This window comes from Sceloporus occidentalis, unplaced genomic scaffold, assembly GCF_023333645.1.
Source record: "Sceloporus occidentalis isolate IW3139 unplaced genomic scaffold, rSceOcc1.0.p SCAF_39, whole genome shotgun sequence".
Lineage (NCBI taxonomy): Eukaryota > Metazoa > Chordata > Lepidosauria > Squamata > Phrynosomatidae > Sceloporus > Sceloporus occidentalis.
In genome coordinates, this window is record NW_028317019.1 from 2,180,664 (window position 1) to 2,205,607 (window position 24,944).

The 24,944-nt window shown below is 44.0% G+C and overlaps 1 protein-coding gene across 1 annotated transcript; it reads right to left on the reverse strand.

Annotated features, from left to right (window-relative positions):
* Positions 1 to 20,727, reverse strand: LOC149290398 (uncharacterized). Its single transcript, XM_089489319.1, has 4 exons — positions 20,653 to 20,727; positions 19,690 to 19,810; positions 13,115 to 13,747; positions 1 to 666 (listed from the first exon to the last, which is right to left on the reverse strand). The coding sequence occupies exons 1-4, from the start codon at positions 20,725 to 20,727 to the stop codon at positions 65 to 67; spliced, it is 1,431 nt and encodes a 476-aa protein (XP_089345445.1). The 3' UTR covers positions 1 to 64.
* Between the last annotated feature and the right edge of the window lie 4,217 nt (positions 20,728 to 24,944).

Genomic DNA, 24,944 nt, shown 5'->3' on the forward strand with positions numbered 1-24,944 from the left:
TTAACCCCACTGGATTGAAAATATATTTTTTGTATTCATTATTGACAAAAATAATATTAGTTCACTATTGGGATTTGTGTGGCTTATCTCCTGTGTGGATTCTCTGATGTCTCACTAGGTCTGACTTCTGAGGAAAACATTTCCCACAATGCTGGCATTTGTATGGCTTCTCTCCTGTGTGGACTCTCTGATGTGTCACTAGGATTGACTTCAAATAAAAACATTTCCCACAATGCTGGCATTTGTATGGCTTCTCTCCAGTGTGGACTTTCTGATGTTTCACTAGGTATGATTTCCAAGAAAAACATTTCCCACAATGCTGGCATTTGTGTGGCTTCTCTCCAGTGTGGACTCTCTGATGTGTCATTAGGTTTGACCTCCAAGAAAAACATTTCCCACAACCTTGGCATTTATGTGGCTTTTCTCCTGTGTGGACTCTCTGATGTTTCACTAGGCTAGATTTCAATGAAAAAGATTTCCCACAATGTTGGCATTTGTATGGCTTCTCTCCTGTGTGGACTCTCTGATGTGCCACTAGGTGTGACTTCTGAGGAAAACACTTCCCACAATGCTGGCATTTGTAAGGCTTCTCTCCTGTGTGGACTCTCTGATGTCTCACTAGGACTGACTTGTAAGCAAAATTTTTCCCACAATGCTGACATTTATGTGACTTCTTTCTTGTGTGGATTCTCTCATGACTGACAAGTGATTCTGTAAACAAGGAAAATGACAGACAAGACAATCTCAGTGTTAAGAGAAGATGTTATCCCAAGATTTAGCCCCACGTTCACCCCTCCCTATTTTAGATTAGATTAATAAAGTTGGTGTGAGTGACCTGAGCATGACCCTGTTCTGGATGCCCCCAAATCCATATAATGATTGTATCTTTACTCATAGGAGCTACCAAAGAAGAGTTTGAGGGAACTTTGATGAGGGAATCAGTGGAAGCAGATAGTCAAAGGACTGTTGAAATAATATTCCATTAAACATGTGAAAAAATACTTTGATTGACAGGTGGAATCATGTCCTGTGAGACTGCCATAGAGTCCTGAGTCAGAGCCCAAGGCATGATGGAAGCTAACTGCAGAAGTCACTTCATGCTGTTTGGCTCCAGGCGATAACTCACAACCATTATACAGCTCACATGCAGATTGGTGTGGATTGGATTGGAGTTGTGTGAGCAAGAGATGGTGAAGTTGATGAAAGTCAGAGTAGAGCTTGCAAATATTTGTATTATTTTGCAAATCAAGATAGAGAACTTCCAAGGAATTAAATGAAACCAATTGTGTTTCTGATTTATTTTTAAGTGAAAAGTGGTCAGTGCATTGCCAATATCTATATCTGGATATTTGTTTCCATATTTTGCTATGTTATTCTTGAGCTGCATCTGGGAGTATCACCCTCAGATTACGCTGTATATTGGCTTGTGAACGCAATAGGAATTCAGAGCCAAGAAGGACCCAAGAGCCAATGTGCTAATCCTTTTTGTCTGAGATATTTCCACCAAGCACCCATTGCATTCAATTTGGTTTCAAACCATTCTCTCCCCCAGGAATCTTTCTAAAATGATATAAACCTTTCTGAACACTTGGTTTCTGACCTCAAGAAACAATTACAGTATAAATATCTGCCCTGACTGGCTGTTCTTTGACATCAGTCCAATTAAAGACAGACAGTCTGTCGGTTTACATTGCTAAACACCTCACTACACTCACCAGCCCCACTTGCCATGGATGTTACTGACTTCTCTCCCCTTTCTGGACCCTCAACAATTGCAATCAAGATCCATCTAGGTAAAGTTTTACCATTAGCAAAGCCTCACACTTTTCACCCACCTTTGTTACTAGTTCTTGTGTGTGTGTGTGAACACCTATATCTGTATATGTGTGTATATTGCTTTTCCCCTAATAAAACATAAAAACCTATTTCAAATGCCTTTGGAGTTCTGTGTGCTTCCGGGCCTGGTAGAGTTGAGCTGAATCCCAAGGTTACTTTTGCCCCAACCAAACTATATGTCTGCTTTCAGCTAAGTACCACATTCCCCTAAAAACATAGCTCTTGCGGGTGTCCTTCCCAGACTCCAGCATTTTGGGTAACAAATAGCCTCTGGAATCAACCATGGAGCTAAGCTCAAGTTGGAAAAGAAACATTAGAGGAAAAGCAGGTTTGTGTCCCCCTTTCCTCCCTTCATAGATATTACTCATAATTGCTTAATGGAACCCCTAAATATGTCTACAAACAAGGATTTGAGTCGATTCTCAGAAGTTCTCTCAAACCACTTCTTAAAATTTGTCAGGTTTGTGGCTGCCTCACAATCCCCAAGGCCCCTCTCCTTTGGTGTCTCTCCACCAATAGCGCCTCACTAAACTACAAATTCAAATATTCTACAGGATGTTGCTATCACAATTAAACTACACTTGAAAGGGATCTAGGACTCCAAGTAGATCACAAGTTGAACATGGGCCAACAGTGTGATGCGGCAGCTAAAAAGGCCAATGTGATTCTAGGCTGCATCAATACGAGTATAGTTTCTAGATCAAGGGAAGTAATAGTGCCACTCTATTCTGCTTTGGTCAGGCCTCACTTGGAATAATCCTGTGTCTGGTTCTGGGCTCCACAATTCAGTTGGAACATGCCCAGAGGAGGGCAACCAAAATGGTGAAGGATCTGGAAACCATCAAGCCCTATGAGAAGCACCTTAGAGAGCTGGGTATGTTTACCCTGGAGAAAAGAAAGTTAAGAGTGGATATGATATCCATGTTTAAATATTGGAAACGGTCATCATATTGAGGATGGAGCAACCTTGCTAACTGCTACTACAGAAAAAGGAGACACCACAGTGGATGCAAGCCACATAGAAAGAGGTTCCACCTAAACATTAGGAGGAAACTTGGGACAGTAAGATCTCTTCCACAGTGGAATATACTCCCTTAGAGTTTGGTGGAGTCCTCTTCTTTGGAGGTCTTTAAACAGAGGTGGATGGTGCTTGGAATGTGTATTGCTGCATGGCAGAAGTGGGTTGAACTGGATGGCCCTTGTGGTCTATACCACTCTATGATTCTATAATGCTAATGGATTCCAGTTCCTTACCCACAGAGGCTACGTTCTCATAATTCTCCATCATTATATAATTATACATAAGCCTCTGCTTCTTCGTCAACAGTTTCCATTCGTCGTCGGTGAAATATACAGCCACATCCGCAAAGGTCACCTGCAACAGAAAATAGCCCTCATCCAGAGAGTGACTAAGCAAAAGGTGCATGGTGCATCCAAATATTTATTTCATCACTTCAGAATTCAGTCCAGGAAATAAACTTTAAATGCTGTCCTCAAGAAAAAAGCTACTGCCTTTGAGATCCAGTTTGTCTTGAATCCTTTCAATATAATATACAATATAATTTAGGCCATGGCTGGGATACTGAGGATTGATTAGGATACTGACTATCCCAACAGTTACAGTACACAAAAGAATTATGGTGCATTTAGCCATTTCTTGCCAAATTTTAGAACCAAATGTCATTATTAAAAAACATTTCTGGGAAGAAATCTGGACTTGAGGTCCACTGGGCCCACCCCATATTTAGATCCAGAGATGTTCTCCCACATCCCCCAACTTTTCACAGATTGGAAAAGCAAGACACATGTGGACAAGAAATCCAGAAGGCGGTGGAGATGGCCAAAGTTATTTATGAGGAAGATCACACAAGCTAGGAAGGGCACAGCAGTTTGCTGTTGCTTCAGCTTCCTGGGAAGGGCAATACCCTGCTTCCTTCCTTCCTCTCCTCAAACAACTTTTGAGTTGATGGGGGGCAAACTGAATGGCACTCAGGAACTGAAGTGAGCTGAGAAGGGGGAAAGTGGGAGGAGGAGGGAGCAACCGGGACATTTTTAAAAGCCCCTGAAAAAGTGGGGTGACAGAGGATTAACCAGGACTGTCTCTGCTAAATTGGAAGAGTATGTTCTTCTTCTGCTTTCAAGAGCTGGCCCAGCAGTGACACAGATGAAACTAATAGTCAAGAACCTCAACTCACCAAAGCGTTCTTGTATCTCTGCATCTTCTTTCTCTTGGAGCTCATCTCCCTCCGCTTGGCCTCTGTGTTGGTCATCAGGTGGGCAGGGGTCCTGGTGGTCTTGCACTTGGGTCACTTCCAGCAAAAAGTGTCCCAAAGCTGTGTCCAAGGGTTCCTGCAATAAGAGACCAGAGATTCAAAAAAGGACGCAAAATGGATCTCCAATAAAGAATTAATCCAAATAGACAGAACTGGTTATAGAGTAAAGACACGAGAAGATCCTAATGATCAGGGTTATGATCTTTCATGGTTCTTTTACAGACAATTAAGAAAGCTCTTCCTAACGGATAAAAAACCAATACTTTATTGCCAAATCAGACACTGATCTAGAACAGGAAATAATGTTGACTAAAGAGAACAGCATCCTGTTTGTGAGATACACAAGTGACATATGCCTCTTTTGGGCCGATGCAGAGGTGGGTATCCCCTTCCTCCCTGTACTTCAAACAAAGCCCCCTGGACCTATCATAGATTCACTGCAGCTCCCCTACACAACAGATACTCCATGACTTATTAGAGTGGTGAAGGATGAGGGGATGGGGAATTGGAGAGGGCCCTGGTTTTGTCCCTGTAGCTGGATGTGAAAATGAGTGCATCATAAATAAATAATTAAAACATCTCCTGAAACCTCCAGAGTTCCCCAGTGCTTTCCCCCATCATCAGCCCCTTTCCCAAGAAGGCTGCATCCACACTGCAGAAATAAGACACTTTGACACCGCTTTAAACACTCAGTGCTATGGAATCCTGGGCTTTTACCTTTAGAACTGGATTATTTCTGCAGTGCAGATACAGCCTGAGTTGGTTGTAAAAGGGCAGAAGCACCAAATACCGGTTTTCCTTTAAAAAAAAAAGCAATCTGCTTTTCTGTCTAATCCTTATTTTTGTTGTTCTTGTTTGTTTCTATGTTTGTTTGGTCATATGAAATAGTCTGGTCAGTCAGCTTCCTTCTTGCCTGAAAATCTCTTAATAAGGAAACTGGGGAGACTTTTAAAACCTCCCAAAGGAGCTACTTTTGGCCTTTTTTGGGGGACTAGCCTCCTCTCAGTAGCCAAACAAAGCCCAATGTTTGCAAACAATAACAAGGCTTCTATTAAAACTATCCTCCCCATTTCTGATCCCTTTTAAAACCCATGTTCCCCAGAAGGAGCACAACTGTATGAGACACACAAAAGACACACAAAGAGACACACTTCCTTCCTTTTGGCCCAAGGAGCCTGGCCTCCTTCTGACTCTGGAGCCTCAGGAGAGAAAGAGATGCCTCTGTTCAACTGAGGCTCAGAGAAGGTTCCGGAACATTATTCCCACAGTCACAAGTGGCACAAAATGGCCTCCAAAACACAAAATTGGATTCCATCCAATCAGGGCCAGGGATGATGGGAGCGACGGGGACTCCAGCCAATTAGGGCCAAGGATGGTGGGAGGGACAGGGACTCCAGCCAATCAGGGCCAGGGATGGTGGGAGGGAGGGGATTCCAGCCAATGGCAGCCCTCAGAGTGTCCTCTGGAGCCAATCATGTGTAAAATACATGCCATAAAAACATCACAAAGTATAAACATTTAAATTACAGTAATCGCAGGGCAGTTATGCTGTTATGACTGGAAGTGAACATATACACAGTTATGATTACATATACATACTGATGTTGATCAGAACATGGGGGGTGTATACATGCGCAGGTGCATCCATGTGCATTCATATGTACCTCCATATTTCTCCATGCATTTGCTTATGTTTAAATTGTACGCAAGTAGAAGAGTATATATAAATGTGTGTGTTTATTCTAGCCAGATGCAACAAATCCCAATCCCCATTTACCTAACCCATACCATGACCCACAATCTCCAGCCAAATTTACAACCCAAAGCCATTATCTTTACTATTAGTAATTAAAACCTAATCTTAACAAAACATAACTTTAAAACATAAACAGACATATGGACAGACAAACCTTACAAGCCAAATCACAAGGGCCTTTTCTTAGCACCACTGGATTGGAAGCATAATCTTTGCATTCCTTACTGACAAAAATAATGCTAGTTCACTACTGGGATTTTTGTGGCTTCTCTCCTGTCTGGACTCTCTGATGTGTCACTAATAATGATAATAATAATAATAATAATAATAATAATGTTTATTTATAACCCACTTTTCCAAAAATAGATCAAAGCGGGGTACAGCAAAGGAAAAAAATGTAGCACAATATGCAATATAAAAACATACAGTATAAAAACATCATAAAAATAACCCAATACTTTAAAACACTATAAAATCTACAACAAGCGTTAAAACCAAAGAAGACAAACTAGCTAGTTAGAACCATTGCATATCAGGGGAGAACAGCATGTAATCAGGGCACATGGGCGAAAGCCTGTCGGAAGAGAAAGGTCTTTAATTCCTTCCTAAAAAGATCAAGGGAGGTGAAGGAGCTTGACTTCATAGAAACACATTTCCCACAATGCTGGCATTTGTATGGCTTCTCTCCCGTGTGACTCTCTGATGCCTAACTAGGACTGACTTTGATAATATTATATGTACTTATATATTCTTCTATATATTATACAGTCTGCCCTTCTTAAACATGGATTTTTTATAGCATCCACAGCCAGAAAAAGTTCCACAACAGTATAAATATAAAATATCAAACCTTGATTTTCCAGTTTTTATTATGGACTCCATTTTGCTCTCTCATTATAGTCAGTGGGACTTGAACATCCCCGTATTTTGTTATACAATGGGGATCTTGGAACCAAACCCCGGCCTACAACAAGGGTCCACTCTGTGTGTGTGTGTGTGTGTGTGTGTGTGTGTGTATATTATCATCATATACAATCCATATATCTATATCTATATCTATATTTCACATTAAGACCCATCAATAGTGGCTTTTTTTCCAGCAAGCCTGGAGTTTTTGGCGCATGCACAAAAGCCTCCTACAGCGCCATCTGCTGTCCAGCAAAAAGTTTGCGTGGGAAGGCCCTGTGGCGAATAGAGCTTCAAGCTGACCAATGAAAAGGCAGCTAGAGCTCAGCCAATCAGGTGCTGGCTGAGAAGAGGGGAAAACCAACCGGTGGCTGTCAGTTGGAGAAGACTGACAGTTGGGACTTTTGATCTGAGGGGAAGGCTCTAGCCAAGGCAGTGTCAGGGCTTGGGTTGTTAGCAGTCCTCCTGAGGGACTGGAAACGGGGTTTCCCTTGAGTCCAAAGGGAAGGACTTGGGTTGCAAACAGACTCTAGGAAAGAGAGGGATGGGTTGCATACCTTAACTGTGACAATAGCCTATGGGGCTTGGGCCCTAGAAGGGAATTTGGTAGCACTAATTATTTATTCACATTGAACAAGCTTTGAAACGAGTTATATTTATTCCATCCTGTATTACAATAAGCCTTCGCTTTTATTTTAAACCTCACTTGGCTCGTGGTGAGGTTAAAAACAGCAACGCTACCTATAGCTTAAAATCTTTGGTGTGTCTCACACATATTTTGGTGGCAGTGGTGGGGTAACAAAAGTCTCAAGCACCGGCCACAATAGAAAGGTTGCCCTCACAGGACCAAACTCCTGAGATGAGTTTTGGGGCCTTAGGCTGGGAGTATTTGCTTTACTCTGCCCAGAGACAATGCCCAGAGGGTGGGATCACTGGACAGATGGGGAGGTCCTGTACCTCTATCACTGTCTGGAGAGGAATGTGGACCTGGACCTCATAATGGGGTCCACATCCCACCCTAAGAGGGCAATCTACTCAAAGATAGCCAGAAAGATGAGGAGAAGGGGTTTGAGAGGTCACAGAAGCAGGTGGCCTCCAAGGTGAAGCTGATGAGGACGGCCTTCTATCTTGCCATGCGTGAGCATGGCAACAGCTGCGCACCATGCCACAAACCTCCAGTTTTTGATGAGATGTGGCATCTCTGGATGCTGGCTGGGGGTCCTATACTGGACCTCAATGCCGCTGCAGGTGAGTCTTGCTTGTTGACATTTCCTGTACTGGGGTGCTATGATTGGTTGTCTTGAGGCACCTGAGCTCATTTCTGCACTTGTGTCTCCTGTTCCTCTTTCCTCCACACTGAACGCCAGGGGAGGCGTCACAGGGCAGCCATGCGGAGTCCACCTCGCCCGGAGGAGGAAGACAATGGGGGTACACCCCATCACCCTGAAGGTTGGCTTATGAAAATATATATGTATATAGGTATATCTTCTCTTCTTGGCTTTACTTCACAAATGAAGATTCAGGAAGGACTCATCCGTGCTTTCTACAAGCGCGTTGATGACGTTGAATGTATCCTTCAAGCCTGTGCAATGGATTTTTCTGGTGCAGCACAGCGTGCACAGAACTGGCCTCACCCTTTAAACCAGAGGTTCGACTGCTCATGCCTTGACAAGCATGGACGGTGGCAGCGAGATCCTCGGGTCGTAGGTTTGATTAGAGTTTCCTTCATTTAGATGGTTGACCTTACAGGTTTAGATGAGCACCATCTGCCTGGGTTTGGGATTAGAGTTTTCCTTCTCCTAGGATGGTTGCCATAACGCTAGAGATAGCTATATAGACAATTAATAATATATATACATATATGATACACACACACAGACATATATTTTTACACACACAGGTAAAATTATATATACATACACATATGTATATAACTACGTGTGTGTGAAGATGCACATGTTCAGACAGATATCTATGGTTATGTATGCAAAGACATGTTCTGTGCAAGATTTATGTTTAGAGACTTGAAACGGTTATGAGTTGCCTTCAGGCACTGGAGATCATTTCTGCAGCCAGTAGGTGTTCAGATTAAGGTATAAGTCTGAGTGCATTTGGATAGACATACCTCCGCATATATACATATATGGACACATCCATCTGTTGTTGTCCATTGTTCTGATCCATTGTTCCAGGTGATGCTGGAGAAGAGGCCCTGCCTCCAGCGGAACCAGAGGCTGCAGGCGATGAGGAGAGGGACTCCTTGCCCAATGCATCGCTCACCCGGAGGCCCAGCACCAGGAAGGCCAGTCCCCCCACCTTCACAAAGGCCCCATTCCCACTCCCTCATTTGCCCTGGACAGAACTGGGCAGATCCAGGTGCCCCCATATCGAATCTCCCCGGAAACAAGTTCCTACTACCCTTGACCTCAATCGGGGCAATCTACCCCCTGAACTTGATCTGATCATGACCGGGGCTGAGTTCATATTTGCCGGCAGCAGGGAAGAGCCGGTTGTTTCCAAAAAGAAAGGGTCAATAGTCCGCTTTCAGAAAAGCCGCGCTACGGGGGATTTGCCCTGGATCTCTTGTGCAAGCCCCTGATGGAGTTGTGTTAAAATCGGCGTGAGTGTGAACTTCCAACTTTTAAACTGGTTTGGGAAGCAGGGTAAAATGTACTCTGAATGGCCCCTACATTTAAGGGTGAAGGGAGCAAGAAACAACAAGCAAAGTCTAAACACTTCCTTTGACCATTGCAGCATTGGAGCATGTTGCCACCCTCGAACTGTCAATCGCTCACCTGCAGCAAAGCCAGGAGTAGCACAGAATGTGGCTATACAACTCAGTGTGTGGCGCTCCCCACAACAACGATGTGGGTCTTCCTTTTTTTACTTTCAAAAATGTTTATTACACTGAGATATTCCCATGATAGTATTTAAATTACCAAATATCGACCAAATAGTAACTATTAATTTAGCAGAATGGTATCACCCGTTTCTTCAAATGTTTTAAGTCAACTCTGTTCCATTTCTAAATATTCTTTTGGTTTCCCTCTTAGTAAGGCAGATACTATATCCATATTTCTAGCTTCATGTATCATAATAATAATAATAATAATAATAATAATAATAATAATGTTTTATTTATAGACCGCTATTCCGCAATGATCATAGCGGTGTACAGTAAAAATTGCAATACAATACAAAAAATGGCAAGGCCTCTCTCCCCCTCAAGATGGTGGTTGGGGGGAGGGCTCTTAGTCTTGCCAGGCCAGGCCTCGTCTCTCCCCCTCAAGATGGTGGTCGGGGGGAGGGCTCTTAGTCTTGCCAGGCCAGGCCTTGTCTCTCCCCCTCAAGATGGTGGTCGGGGGGAGGGCTCTTAGTCTTGCCAGGCCAGGCCTCGTCTCTCCCCCTCAAGATGGTGGTCGGGGGGAGGGCTCTTAGTCTTGCCAGGCCAGGCCTCGTCTCTCCCCCTCAAGATGGTGGTCGGGGGGAGGGCTCTTAGTCTTGCCAGGCCAGGCCTCGTCTCTCCCCCTCAAGATGGTGGTCGGGGGGAGGGCTCTTAGTCTTGCCAGGCCAGGCCTCGTCTCTCCCCCTCAAGATGGTGGTCGGGGGGAGGGCTCTTAGTCTTGCCAGGCCAGGCCTCGTCTCTCCCCCTCAAGATGGTGGTCGGGGGGAGGGCTCTTAGTCTTGCCAGGCCAGGCCTCGTCTCTCCCCCTCAAGATGGTGGTCGGGGGGAGGGCTCTTAATAAACCAATCTTCTATAGAAGGATTAATTGCAGATTTCCAAACTTGAGCAAATAAGATCTTTGCACATGAGACCATATATAAAACAATTATATTGTATTTTACTGACTTTATGTTGTGTGTCATGTTTAGTAAAAATAAATTTGGTTCAAAGGGAATATTTATATCCAGAATGTTTTGGATGGTTCCATGAATCCCTTGCCAGAATCCTTTAGCTTTAATGCATGTCCACCAATATGAAAGAAGCTTCCCTCGGGTTCCCCGCATTTCCAGCACTTAGTATTACCAGTTTTGTATATCTAGTGGGTTTTTGGGGATGTTAGATACCACCTGTATAACATTTTGATATCATTTTCTTTATAGTTTTTTATTTGTTCCTTTCCATGATTTTTCCCATTCCTCTATAGTTATAGATTTATATTATGTGCCCATTTTACCATGCTGTCTTTAATAATTTCATCTTCTAGATCTCTTTCTTTTAATAACTTATAATATTTGATATGTGTTTACCTTTTTTGTCCATCATAATTTTATCTATTTCATTGTTATCCGTCGTTAACCCAGGAGCTTTATTGTCTGCCTTAAAACGATTGTTTAATTGGCTGTATAAAAGCCAATCCTTCATGTTTCCTTTTTCATTAAGTTCTTCCATAGATTTCATATTGTATTTTCCTTCTGGTGTTTGGTTTATGAAATCTCCATATCTTAGCCATTGTCTATCTTTGTCCTTTGTTCTATTGTAATAGGCCTCTTGCAATGACACCCAAAATTGATGTCTCATTTTATACCATGCTTTAAGCAATGCTCTTCTTATAACATAATGGTTAAAAGTATTATTATCTTTTGGTTTTGTATACCACATATATGCATGTATACTAAGATTCAGGTTAGCTTTTTATATATTCAAAAAATCTTGTTTTCTAATTTGAACCATTCTTCTAACCATTTGAGACAAGCTGCATAATAATAATACAGCTTAAAGTTTGGTAAGTTACATCCCTCCTTGAAGCAAAGATCATTTACTAAGGGAACCATAACAGTTTCGACTCCGTATCCCATCCTGAAGCCAGTTTGAAATGGGTCCAGATAATCTGTCTCATCCAAGACTGCTTGGAGATGAAGAGCAACTATCCTCAAAATTATGTTGGTTAGAAATGGAAGACGGGAGACCGGTCTGTAATTGTTCATGTCCAAGGGATCTAGGGAGGGCATTTCCATAAATGGCCGTAACACTGCTTCTTTTAAACATGATGGAAAATAGCCCTAACTAAGAGATGCATCTATGATATATCTCAGGTGATATAAAAAGGGCAAGGGTCGGGAGGGCAAGTTCTCCTCTTCACACTTACAAGGAGCTTGTCCACACCCTCAGTAGTCAGATTCAAATTGATCCAGTATGATCTTTCTCATGGACACCTCACTTATAGCCTCCGCAATAATGCTGACGTCCAATTTGGCTCTTATCTGAGAGACATTATCTGTGAAATAGTCATTTAAAGCATCATAGTTAGCTGTGAAAGGCTCTAATAATGGGTTCCAGGAGGAAGGTGCCTGAAACAGGTCCCAAATCCCCCCCCCCCCGACTTCAGCAGTCCCTTTATGCTTCTCTTCCCTTGGCACTTTAATTCCTTTCAGATGCCCCAAAGACCCCTTCTCAGTATGCGCAGGGATCGTAAGGCCTTTGCTGCTGCTGCTGTTTATTCCATTGTTGGCCTTTGGAAGAAGGGAAGGACTACGGCCTTTCTTCCTTCCTTCCTTCCTTCTGGAATGGAGCCCAAGCTGCGGAGCTGGACTCAGGAGGGAAAGGCTGGGAAGGCTCTGCTTTGTACATATAGCTCTGTCTCTCTGAGTATATATGTGTGTTTGCCTCTGTTTTTATGGCTGGGAATGGTGCTGAGGGCTGAGGAGAGAAGAAAGGGTACATTTTGTGCAAATGCATAATTTCTGTACACCAATGAGTCCAGTGTGTTGAAACAACAAAAACTTTATTTCAAACACACAATCAGAAATTCAGTCTTTAAGTCAGAGCTGCCCTCCCCAAACCAAACATTAAAACCTCAAAACCTAAAACATCACACTCGTCCAAACCTGGCCCCCACCTCCAATTCCCACAGTCTATGTCCCACAGATAACAAGGCCCCCTTTGCCATTCCCACAAACTAGCCCTTTCTGTTAATACCTGTCCCCAACTTTCTTCAGCCAACATCGAACAAATTCCAAATGCTATCATTCCCATAACTATTCTAACCAGCTATAGCCAATCCCACCCCTCTGTTTAACTAACCTATTCCACCACCATGATCCCCACTCAAATTTATAAACGAAAGCAATAATCTATAATAAAGGCAAATAAAACCTCAAAATAACAAAATATAATTGAAAAACATAAACAGGCATATGGACACAAAAACCTAACACACGAAATCACAAGGGCTTTTTCTTATCACCACAAGATTTAAAATATATTCTTTGTTTTGCTTCTTGATAAATATAATGTTAGTTCATTTCTGGAATTTGTGTGGCTTCTCTCCTGTGTGGATTCTCAGATGTGTCACTAGGTGTGACTTTGAAGAAAAACATTTCCCACAATGCTGGCATTTGAATGGCTTCTCTCCTGTGTGGACTCTCTGATGTGCCAATAGGTATGACTTGGAAGAAAAACATTTCCCACAATCCTGGCATTTGTTTGGGTTCTCTCCTGTGTGGACTCTCTGATGTGCCAATAGGTATGACTTGGAAGAAAAACATTTCCCACAATGCTGGCATTTGTATGGCTTCTCTCCTGTGTGGACTCTCTGATGTGCCAATAGGTATGACTTGGAAGAAAAACATTTCCCACAATCCTGGCATTTGTATGGCTTCTCTCCTGTGTGGACTCTCAGATGTCTCACTAGGTGTGACTTCCAAGAAAAACATTTCCCACAATGCTGGCATTTGTATGGCTTCTCTCCTGTGTGGACTCTCCGATGTGTCACTAGGTGTGACTTCCAAGAAAAACATTTCCCACAATGCTGGCATTTGTATGGCTTCTCTCCTGTGTGGACTCGCTGATGTGCCAATAGGTATGACTTGGAAGAAAAACATTTCCCACAATGCTGGCATTTATGTGGCTTCTCTCCTGTGTGGACTCTCAGATGTCTCACTAGGTGTGCCTTTGAAGAAAAACATTTCCCACAATGCTGGCATTTATGTGGCTTCTCTCCTGTGAGGACTCTCTCGTGAGTGACAAATTCTTCTGTAAAGGAGGACAATGGCAGACAAGATTGAATCTCAGTGTTAAGAGAGGAAAGTGTTGCCCCAAGATTTAGCCCCACGTTCATCCCTCCCTATTTGAGATTAAATTAATAATGTTGGTGTGAGTGACCTGAGCATGACCCTGTTCTGGATGCCCCAAATCCATATAATGACTGTATCCTTACTCAGAGCTACCAAAGAAGAAATTGAAGGGGAACTGTCATGAGGAAATCAGTAGAAGCAGATGGTCAGGCATTTGAAAAATATTCCAATATATATATGTAAAAATACTTTGATTGAAAAGTGGCATCATTTCCTGTGAGACTGCCATAGAGTCTTGAGTCAGAGCACATGGCATGATGCAAGCTGACTGCAGAGGATGCTTCATGCTGTGTGGCACCAGGAGATGACTCACAACCAATACAGTATACAGCTCACATGCGGATTGATGTGGGTTGGAGTTGTGTGTACAAGAGATTGTGAAGTTGATGAAAGTCAGAGAGGAGAGCTGGTACATATTTGTTTTCTATTGCAACTCAAGCTAAAGAACCTCCAAGGACATGGAGGAAATCAACTGTGTCTGTGAGTTATTTTTAAGTGTGGAGAGTGGTTAATGCATTGCCAATGCCTATATCTGGAGATTTGCTACTGTACTCTGCTATGTTATTATTGAACTCTGGGAGTGTTGCCTTCAGACTGTGCTATACTTTGGCTTTGAATGGGACCAGAATTCAGAGCCAAGAAGGACCTGAGAGCCAGTGTGATAATCCTTTTTGGCTGAAGTATTTTCACCAAGCACCCATTTAATTTAATTCAGTTTCAGACAATTCTTTCCCCACCCAGGAAACATCCTAAAGCAATTTAAACCTTTTCGAATGCTCGGTTTCTGCCCCCAAGCAACAATTTCAGTATAAATATCAGCCCCAACTGGCTGTTCTTCAGCATCAGTCCAGTTGCAGACTTACACTCCGTTGGTTTACATTGCTAAACACCTCACTACACTCACCATCACCACTTGCTATAGCAGTTACTGACTTCTCTCCCCTTTCTGGACCCACAGCAATCGGAATCAAGATCCATCTAGGTAATGTATTACCATTAGCAAAGCCTTACACTATTCACCACTCCCACCTTTGTTACCTAGTTCTTGCATGTGGTCCCTGAACACCTATATGTGTATATGTGTGTGTGCTTGCATGTATTTTGCTTTTCCCCTAAATAAAACACAAAAACCTATTTGAAATGTCTCTGGAGTTGTGTGTGCTTCTGGGCCTGGTATAGTTGGGATGAATCCCGCGGTCACTGTTGCCTCAATCTCTCCTTTGAGCTAAGTATTAAATTCCCCTAAAAGCATAGCACTTGTGGGTCTCCTCCCCAGACTCCAGCATTTTGAGTGACAAAGGGCCTCTGTAATCAACCACAGAGCTAAGAAAGCTCAGGTTGGAAAAGAAACATGAGAGGAAAAGGAATGTTTGTGTTGCTCTTTCCTCTCTTCATAGACATTGCTCATAATTGCTAAATGGAACCCTTAATATGTATGAAAACAAGGGCCTGATTTCAAGTTCATTTCTTAAGTTCAGTGTTCTACATGGGGCTACCTTTGTACCAAGTTTGGAAGCTTCAGTGAGTTGAAAACGTGGCAGCCAGATTGGTCACCTGAACATCTAGGTCAGACCATATAACACCAGTATCCCTACATTGGCTGACAATTAGCTTCCGGGCGCAATACCAAGCGTTGCTTATTACCTTTAAAGCCTGAGCTACTTGAGGGAACTCCTCTCCCTACATCATCCGCCCCTCACTCTCAGAACATCTGGGAAGAATCTATTAGATTACCCAAAGGTCAGGCTAAGAACAACTTCTCACAGAGCATACACAGCCATGGCCTCCAAGTTATGGAGCAACTTGCCGGAGGAGATCCGTCTTAACACCACCTTGGATGCTGTCAAGAAAGCACTTAAGACGGATCCCTTCCGGCAGGCTTACCCAGCTGACCTCTTGTAAAGAACTTAAGGAAAAATCCCACTTCTGATCACAACTGTGCATTTTAAATGATGTTTTTATTTGTCCCAAATTGAGTTTTAAGCGTTTTGTTGTTTTACTGTGTGTAAATTGGATGCTATTGTTGTTTTGTGGTTATTTTACGGTTGTAATTCCGCCTCGCTCCATTGAGAGAGACAGGTAAATACAAATAAAACATTATTATTATTATTATTATTATTATTATTATTATTATTATCAGTATAGTCTGTGAGGTTGGTGGCTGCCTCCCAATCCCCAAGGCCCCTCTTCTGGCCCTTCCCAGAGGTCCCTTTCTCTCCGCACAGAACTAGGAAATCCTGGCTTTGCTCCTGCCTTCCCCTCCTGGCTCCCATAGGCCTAGAATCATAGAGATGGAAGAGACTACAAAGGCCATCCAGTCCAACCCCATTCTGCCATGTAGGAATCAAAGCATCCCTGACAGATGGCCATCCAGCCTCTGTTTGAAGACCTCTAAGAAAGGAGACTCCACCAAAATCTCAGAGGGAGTTTGTTCCATTGTCGAACAGACCTTACTGTCAGGAAGTTCCTTCTAATGTTGAAGTGGAATCTCTTTTATTGCAGTTTGCATCCATTGTTCTGTGTTCTAGTCTCTGGAGCAGCAGAAAACAAGCTTGACATTCCTTCAAATATTTAAACAGGGCTATCCTATATCCTCTTAACCTTCTCTTCTCCAGGCTAAACATCCCTAGTTACCCAAGTCGTTCCTCATAGTTTCCAAATCCTGCACCATTTTAGTCGCCCTCCTTTGGACATGCTCCAGTTTCTCCACATCCTTTTTGAATTGTGGTGCCCAGAACTGGACACAATATTCCAGGTGAGGCCTGACCAAAGCAGAATACCATGGCGCTATTACTTCCCTTGATCCTGACACTATACTTCTATTGATGCAACCTAAAATCACATTGGCCTTGTTAGCTGCCGCATCACACTGTTGACTCATGTTCAACTTGTGGTTTACTTGGACTCCTAGATCCCTTTCACACATAGTTTCATTAAGCCAGGTGTCCCCCATCCTATATCTGTACATTTCATCTCCCTCTTAAGCCTGATGCCCTTCCCTTTCTCCCTCCGCTCGCCAACCATCCTTCTTGCCCATCTGCACTGCTTCAGTATTTCACCTTCACCATCTCTTTCCTGCCTTTCTGTTTTTCACATTCGCTCTTTCTCTCTATCTAGGCTTGCCATATCTCGCCTGGGGGCGGGACTTTCCCAGTTTGGGGCATGGCTACACGGTCCTGCCCTGGATTGGCCCCGCCCCCGGACCCCCCACCCCCCCCCACCGACGGCAGGCAGGGAAAAAAGCCTCACCTCAGCAAGGCTCGTTCCCTGCTTGGCCTCCTCCGCCGGCCAGGGAGGCGGGCTGGGAGGGCCAGGGGAAAGGGTCTCGCCTCGGCAAGTCCCTTTTCCCCTCCCTTGCCGCTTCCCCCCCGGCCACGGAGGCTTCAAGGCAGGGACGAAGGGTCTCGCCTCGGGGAGACCCTTTTCTCCCTGCCTTGAAGCTTCCTCCGCTGGCCAGGGAAGCTAGAAGGCAGGGAGGAAGGGTCTCTCCGTGAGGGGAGACCCTTTTCTCCCTGCCTTGAAGCTTCCTCCGCCGGCCAGGGAGGCTTGAAAGCAGGGAGGAACGGTCTCTCCGTGAGGGGAGACCCTTTTCTCCCTGCCTTGAAGCTTCCTCCGCCGGCCAGGGAGGCTTGAAGGCAGGGGAAAGAGCCTTTCTTCTTGTTTCTCCTCCTTCTGTCTCCTCTCCTCCTCCTCTTCTTCCTCCTCTTTTTCCTCTTCTTCCTCCTCTTTTTCCTGTTCTTCCTCCTCCTCCTCCTCTTCTTCTCCACCTCTTCTTCTCCACCTCATCCTTTCCCTCTTCCTCCCCTTTTTCTTCCTCTTCTTCCTCCTCCTCCTTTACCCCTCCTCCTCCTCCTCTTCTTCCTCCTTTTCTTCTTCTCCGCTTCCTCCTCCTCTGCTTCTTCCACTCTTCCTCCTCTTCTGGTTTTTGGCCAGAAAGGGAAGCACATTTCTGCCATCTGTCTAGGAATAATGCCAAATGTCCTCCATTTTTATCATGCCTAAGAAAGATGCATTTATATGATTTTTTTTTAAAAAAAACCATCAATTTTTGAGCATCCTCCATTTTTGAAAATGTGTCCTCCATTTGAAAATTTTGTCCTACATTTGTCCTACATTTTCCCAGTTTGGAGGTCCTGACTTATGGCAACCCTATCTCTATCACAGACACACACCAACAGAGTGTGATGCATAAAAGGGACACTTTGAGGCTCATTTGTTGAGAAAGGCATGATAATCCATATACAAATTACTCATTGGGAAAGGCAAAGCAAGGGGGCTGGGACCTGGACTTCTGTTTTGGTGAGGATCAAGTACCAGGGAGCAGTATTAAGACATCTCTAAGACAGGGATGGGCTACTGTTGGGGATTGGGGGCGTCACATTGGACCCCTGGGGATCTCAGGGGCAACCACACATTGTATTGCCTTAAAATAGGAATAAAGTTTTGTGCCTCAGTATCCCATTGCATCCCTTTGGGGAAATGAAGCAGAACCTCAAAAGGCTGGAAGAGGGCCAAAAAAGGAAACATACTCAGAGATGTGCTACCATTTCCATGAGAAATGCATTACTGGTAATCTCCATGCTGTCTTCCTACAAAATCCTAGCATTGGTGAGATATCTGGGGGTGGAACTTAGTTTCAGAATTAAAAAGTCCTTTGCTTTCACCAAAAGGTTTATTGAGAAACTCAGGCAGAAAGGTCCATTAATAAGTCTAAGCTGTCTCTGAAGTGTTTAAACCTTTTCCCTCCATCGTTAACTACCTTCACACTCCTCCCTTTTCCTCCCCTTCAGCCCCTAACCAGCCCGGCTGCCAAGGTACCTCTTGCCTTCTTCTTCCACCGTTCACATGCGCCTCTCCCTCCTGGGGCATGTCTGCCACCCAGAGTTCACAGACCAGTCAGTTAAGAGCCTCCACAACTGCTTCCCTTCCCCGAAGCCATTCTAGGCCCCAATATCCTTACCAACTACTTAAAACTACTAGCATTTAAACTATTAACAATCCCCCCTAAACCCCAATACCATTCTGGATGAACCACAGAACCTGCTTCTGACAATTGGCAGTTTACAATGCAGTATTTGGAATCCTTATAAAGTGGAGAGCAATAGTGCCTCACTAAACTACAAATTCAAATATTCTACAGGATGTTGCTATCACAATTAAACTACGCTTGAAAGAGATCTAGGATTCCTAGTAGACCACAAGTTGAACATGGGCCAACAGTGTGATGTGGCAGCTAAACAGGCCAATGTGATTCTAGGCTGCATCAATACGAGTATAATTTCTAGATCAAGGTAAGTAATAGTGCCACTCTATTCAGCTTTGGTCAGGCCTTACTTGGAATAATCCTGTGTCCAGTTCTGGCCTCCGAAATTCAAAAAGGATGTTGATAGGTTGGAACATGCCCAGAGGGCAACCAAAATGGTGAAGGATCTGGAAACCATCAAGCCCTATGAGGAGCAGCTTAGAGAACTGGGTATGTTTACCCTGGAGAAAAAAAAGTGAAGAGTGGATATGATATCCATGTTCAAATATTGGAAAGGGTGGCATTGAGGATGGAGCAAGCTTGCTTTTTGCTGCTACAGAGAAAAAGAGACACCACAATGGATGCAAACGACAGAGAAAGAGGTTCCACCTAAACATTAGGAGGAACTTTGGGACAGTAAGAGCTCTTCGACAGTGGAATATACTTCCTTAGAGTTTGGTGGAGTCCTCTTCTTTGGAGGTCTTTAAAGAGGCTGGGAATGTGTATTCCTGCATGGCAGAAGTGGGTTGAACTGGATGGCCCATGTGGTCTATTCCAACTCTATGATTTTATAATGCTAGTGGATTCCAGTTACTTACCCACAGAGGCCACATTCTCATAATTCTCCATCATTACAGAACTGTACATAATTCGCTGCTTCTTCGTCAACAGTTTCCATTCGTCCTCAGTGAAATATACAGCCACATCCGCAAAGGTCACCTGCAACAGAAAATAGCCCTCATCCAGAGAGTGACTAAGCAAAAGGGGAGGAAAGCACATGGTGCATCAAAATATTATTTGATCACTTTAGAATTCAGTCCAGGAAATAAACTTTAAATGCTGTCAGCAAGAAAAAAGCTACTGCCTTTGAGACCCAGTTTGTCTCGAATCTTTTCAATATAATATGCAATATAATCAACAATATAATTTAGGCCATGGCTGGGATATAGAGGATGGATTATGATACTCACTATCCCAACACATACAGTACATTTAGCCACCAAAGAATTATGGTGCGTTTAGACATTTCTTGCCACATTTTGGAGGCAAATGTCATTTTTATAAAGCAGTTCTGGGGAGCACCTGGGCTTAAGGGTCACTGGGCCCACCCCCAATTTATATCCAGAGACATTCTCCCATAGCCCCCAACATTTCATTGATGGGAAAAACAAGACACATGTGGACAAGCAACCCAGAAGGCAGTGAAGATGGCCAAAGTTGTTTATGAGGAAGATCACACATGCTAGGAAAGGCACAGCAGTTTGCTTTTGCTTCAGCCTCCTGGGAAGGGCCATATCCAGTTTCCTTCTTTCCTCTCCTCTCCCCACTTTTGAGCTGATAGGCTGCAAACTCAATTGCACTCAGGAACTAAAGTGAGCTGAGAAAGGGGAAAGTGGGAGGAGGATAGACCAACTGGGACATTTTTAAAAGCCCCTGAATACATGGGGTGACAGAGGATTAACCAGGACTGTCTCTGCCAAACTCGGACAGTATATTATTTGCTTCCTTTCATAAATTGGCCCAGAAGTGACACAGATGAAGATAATAGGATAGTGACTCACCAAAGAGCTGTTGTACCTCTCCATCCTCTTTCTGTTGGAGCCCAACTCCCTCCGCTTGGCCTCTGTGTTGGCCATCAGGTGGTCAAGGGGTCCTGGAGGCCCTGCACTTGGGTCACTTCTAGCAAGAGAGGCCCAAAGCCGTGTCCAAAGAGGCCGAGATGGAGTTCCTGAGAAAAGGGACCAGGGTTAGAATTGGCTTGGCAAGAAACCCTGCAGCACTCAAAGACGCAGAGAACAGCATCCTGCTGGTGACAAACGCAGATGACATATGCCTCCTTTGTGCCGATGCAGAGGTGGATATCCCCTTCCTCTCTCTGCACCAAACGAAGCTTCCCAGACGTAGCATAGATTCACTGCAGCTCCCCTACACAACAGATACTCCATGCCTTCTTAGAGTGGTGGGGAATTTGAGAGGGCCCTGGTTATGTCCCCGTAGCTAGATGTGAAATGAGGGCATCATAAATAAATAAATCATCTGCTGAAACCTCCAGAGTTCCCCAGTGCTTTTCCCCATCATCAGCCCCTTTCCCAAGAAGGCTGCATCTGCACTATAGAAATAAGGCACTTTGACACCGGTTTAACCACTCAGTGCTATGGAATCCTGGGATTTTACATTCTCTGCCAGAGAGCTCTCATGCCACAACAAACTACAAATCCCAGGATTCCACAAAATGGAGCCAGGAGAGTTAAAGCGGTTTCAAACTGGATTATTTCTTCAGTGCAGATACAGCCAAAGTCGCTTGTAAAAGGGTAGAAGTGCCCAAGTCTTGTTTAATTCTTGGTAATATGAGTTATTCTGGTCTGCCTTCTTCCTTCTTGTCTGAAAATCTATTAATAAGAAAACTGGGGAGACTTTTTAAACCTCCCAAAGGAGACACTTTTGGCCTTTTTGGGGGACAATCCTCCTCTTAGAAGCCAAAGCCCAATGTTTGTGAAGAAGAAGAATAAGGCTTGTATTAAAACTATCCTCCCCATTTCTGATCCCTTTTAAAACCCATGTTCCCCAGAAGGAGCAGAGCTGTGTAATAAGAAAACTCTCTCAGAAAAGAGACACAAATGGCACACAAAGGGACACACTTCCTTCCGTTTGGCCCAAGGAGCCTGGCCTCCTTCTGACTCTGAAGCCTCAGGAGAGAAAGAGAGGCCTCTGTTCAACTGAGGCTCAGAGAAGGTTCTGGAACATTGTTCCCCACAGTCACAAGCAGCACAAAATGGCCTCCAGAAGACAAAATGGCCACTAAGACACAAAATGGCCACCTCCACCTCAGCACTTGGCAGTTGGAGGCCTCAGCACAGTAGTGAAGCCTACCACTTCCAGGCCCAGGCCTTGGCCTTGTCCTTGTCCTTGTCCCTCTCCTCTCCTTCCCTCCTTGTCTTTGTCTCTCTCCTTCCTCCTTGTCTCTCTCTGTCCTTTTCTCACTCTCTGCTCCTCGCTCTCTCTTCCGCGCGTAGAGCTAAATAGAGAGGCAGAAGCTCCTCCCCTTCTTCATTCTGGCCAATGGGGGCGGAGGAGCTGGAAGGCCCCGCCCCCTGCCCCACCCTCACAGGCTCCTCCTGCAGTTAATATGGAAGAAGGCAGGAGGGACTGAGGGGCCCTGGAGCCCCAGCCACACGGACACTGGCCAAAGGCACACATTCCCAAAGCCTAAGACCCATGAGATGGAAGCCCTATGCAGGGCAGGACCCTCCTCTCTCTGGCCATGTGGATGCTGGGAGATACAGTCCAGGGAATACACTGTAAACCCCATTGGCAAGAGAAAAGGCTACTACTGCCTTTCAGGTCCAGTTTGCCCCAAATCCTTTATGAGGCCAGAAACCCCTTTGTTAGGAAGCAAACCCCAAACATCTCAGGAAGGCCCTATATCTCCCAAGGCCCCCTCCCTCCAGGGCCCCCTTCCACTCTTCCCTCAGTCTCTCTCTCTCCCTTGAAGGCCTCAAACTGCCAACTGCCAAGCGCTGAGGAAGAGGCAGACATTTTGTGTGCAGTTTATGACTGTGAACTAGCGAATTCTGGCCCCACTTTCTTTTCATTAGAAATTAAGAGAAATTCCTCACATGTGATAAAGTCCTTAGAAGGGAAAATTTTCTGTGGGGTTTTTAAGGATTTGCTTTTTTGGCTTTGCCTCCAGCCCCCAAAGCTGCCTCCCTACAGAAGACCCTCCAACCTCCCATCATTGATCCCAAAATGAGGGCCCTTCCCCCCTCAGTCAGCATTCTCACAGAGGAACCAAATTGGGGAGTCCTCCATCGCCACCTCAATCAAGGCACCTGCCTTCTCTTCCCTTCCTGTCAAGGAAACCCAGAAGGAGCCCTTCTTCTTCCTAACCAGCCAACAGTCAAACCCACCAGCCTTCTAGAACCCTATTAAGAATCCAAGTCAACCGCCAGCCTCCCAGAATTCCATGCTCTCCCCTCCCAGCAGACCCCCCACCCAGCAGACTCCCCAGAGACCGGGAGATGGAGCTATGGGTGCAAACCCTGGAAAAGGGATCCTTCCCCAAGATTTCCCCCTTCTTCCCATTTCATGTCCCTTCCATGTCTATCTGCTTCCACTTTCCAGAGGGAGAGCTGAGTTGATTTAATACTGTTTTAATTTCTACATTTCTATGTTTCAATTCTATTTTAATAAATTTGTAATATGCTGTGTGTCCCCATGTGGGGGAAAAGCATTATTATTATTATTATTATTATTAGTCTCTTGCTTCCAAAACCACAGAGCCTTGTGAAAACTCAAAGACTAACAGAGGTCCAAAAGACACTGCATAAACAATCTACTTTGGGACTGCTTTAATAGCCTTGGCTCAATGCTAGGGAATTCTGGGAAGTGTAGTTTTCTGAGACATTCAGCCTTCTCTGTTAGAGAGATCGAGTACCACAACAATTCCCAGGATTCCCTAACATTGAACAAAGGCAGTTAAAGTGTTCTCAAATTGGATTATTTCTGCATTCTGTTTTGGACCTCTGTTAGTCTTCCAGCTTTCATAAAGACCTGTGGTTTTGAAGGGAAGACAATCATCATCATCATCATCAGCAGCAGCAGCATTTCTGCAGTGTGGTTTGAACCAAAGTTCACTGGGATCTAACTTCCAGAAAAAGGGGCCAGGATTGCAGTCCTAGGGTTGGTCCAAGCCTTCCTCATCCCAAAGAAGTCAATGGGAGAAGGGCTGGTAGCACTCATGTCTCTCATTGATTTCAATGGATCCATTTCTTTTCTTTTTTATTCCAATAATCTATATTAAATCATATTGTACAGATAATCAAACAGCAATAATAATAACTCAACAAGAACAAGAATAGTAAATGTAAAATTTAATAGATAGATTTATATTCTAGCATTTCTTCCTAGTTTGTTGTTAACTTTCTCAATGTTTAATAAATTGCTATGATTACATTTTTGTGACTCCGTTATAAACATTTTTCCCCATTTGAGTTCTATCCACATCTAATAGCTGAACCTCATCTAATCTAGAAATGGTACAATCTATAACAATTTTCCTAAACACAAGTTGAGAGGTTCGTGTATCAAAGAGAAACTTTTCAATGGGTCTGCTTAAAGCATGGCTAAAAAATCAAACCAGGAGCAATGGAAATGGAAATGAAAATGCTGATTCCTTTTTCTTCGTGACTTAGAGTAAGGAAATACCTTCCGTTTCTGAATCCTGAATCCTTTGAAGACGCCTTTCGTTGGTCCATGAAATGCTTTGGACGGAGGGAGCGGTGAATGCCTCAAAACGCCTAAAGGAGGAAGATATAAAACCTTTAACGCTCTGTAATGGACGTTCTCTGTTAATGTAGGTTTTAAAGGTTGTTTTAAAAATGTGTCTTGAATACAGATATTATATAAAATATAATTCATGCATGTAGCTCTCTCTCTCTTCATGCAGAGACATGAATGGATAGATGATAGATAGATAGATAGATAGATAGATAGATAGATAGATAGATAGAATCCCCCCCCCCCCGAAATGTATACCAAGTGGGCAGCTTTTTTCTCTTAAGAGTCAGAGATATTGCCACAGAACCCAATGCAATTGGGGAAGACGGCAAGACAAAAAGGGCAGAGAAGGGTTTTGTGGAATTGGAAGGGAAGCTTTTTTGTGAGGTTTTTAAGGCTGTGCTTCTTTGACGCAGGGAGGGCAGCCTCAAGGCCTCCCAGAAAACCCTCCTTTTGGACGGGGCCTGTCCCTCTGAGGAAACCCTCCCCATGGCACTGGTTCTCCCATACAAGTGCATTGGGAGCCCAGCCACAATCCCACAACCCCCATTTGGACAATATTGGAATATTTTGGGAT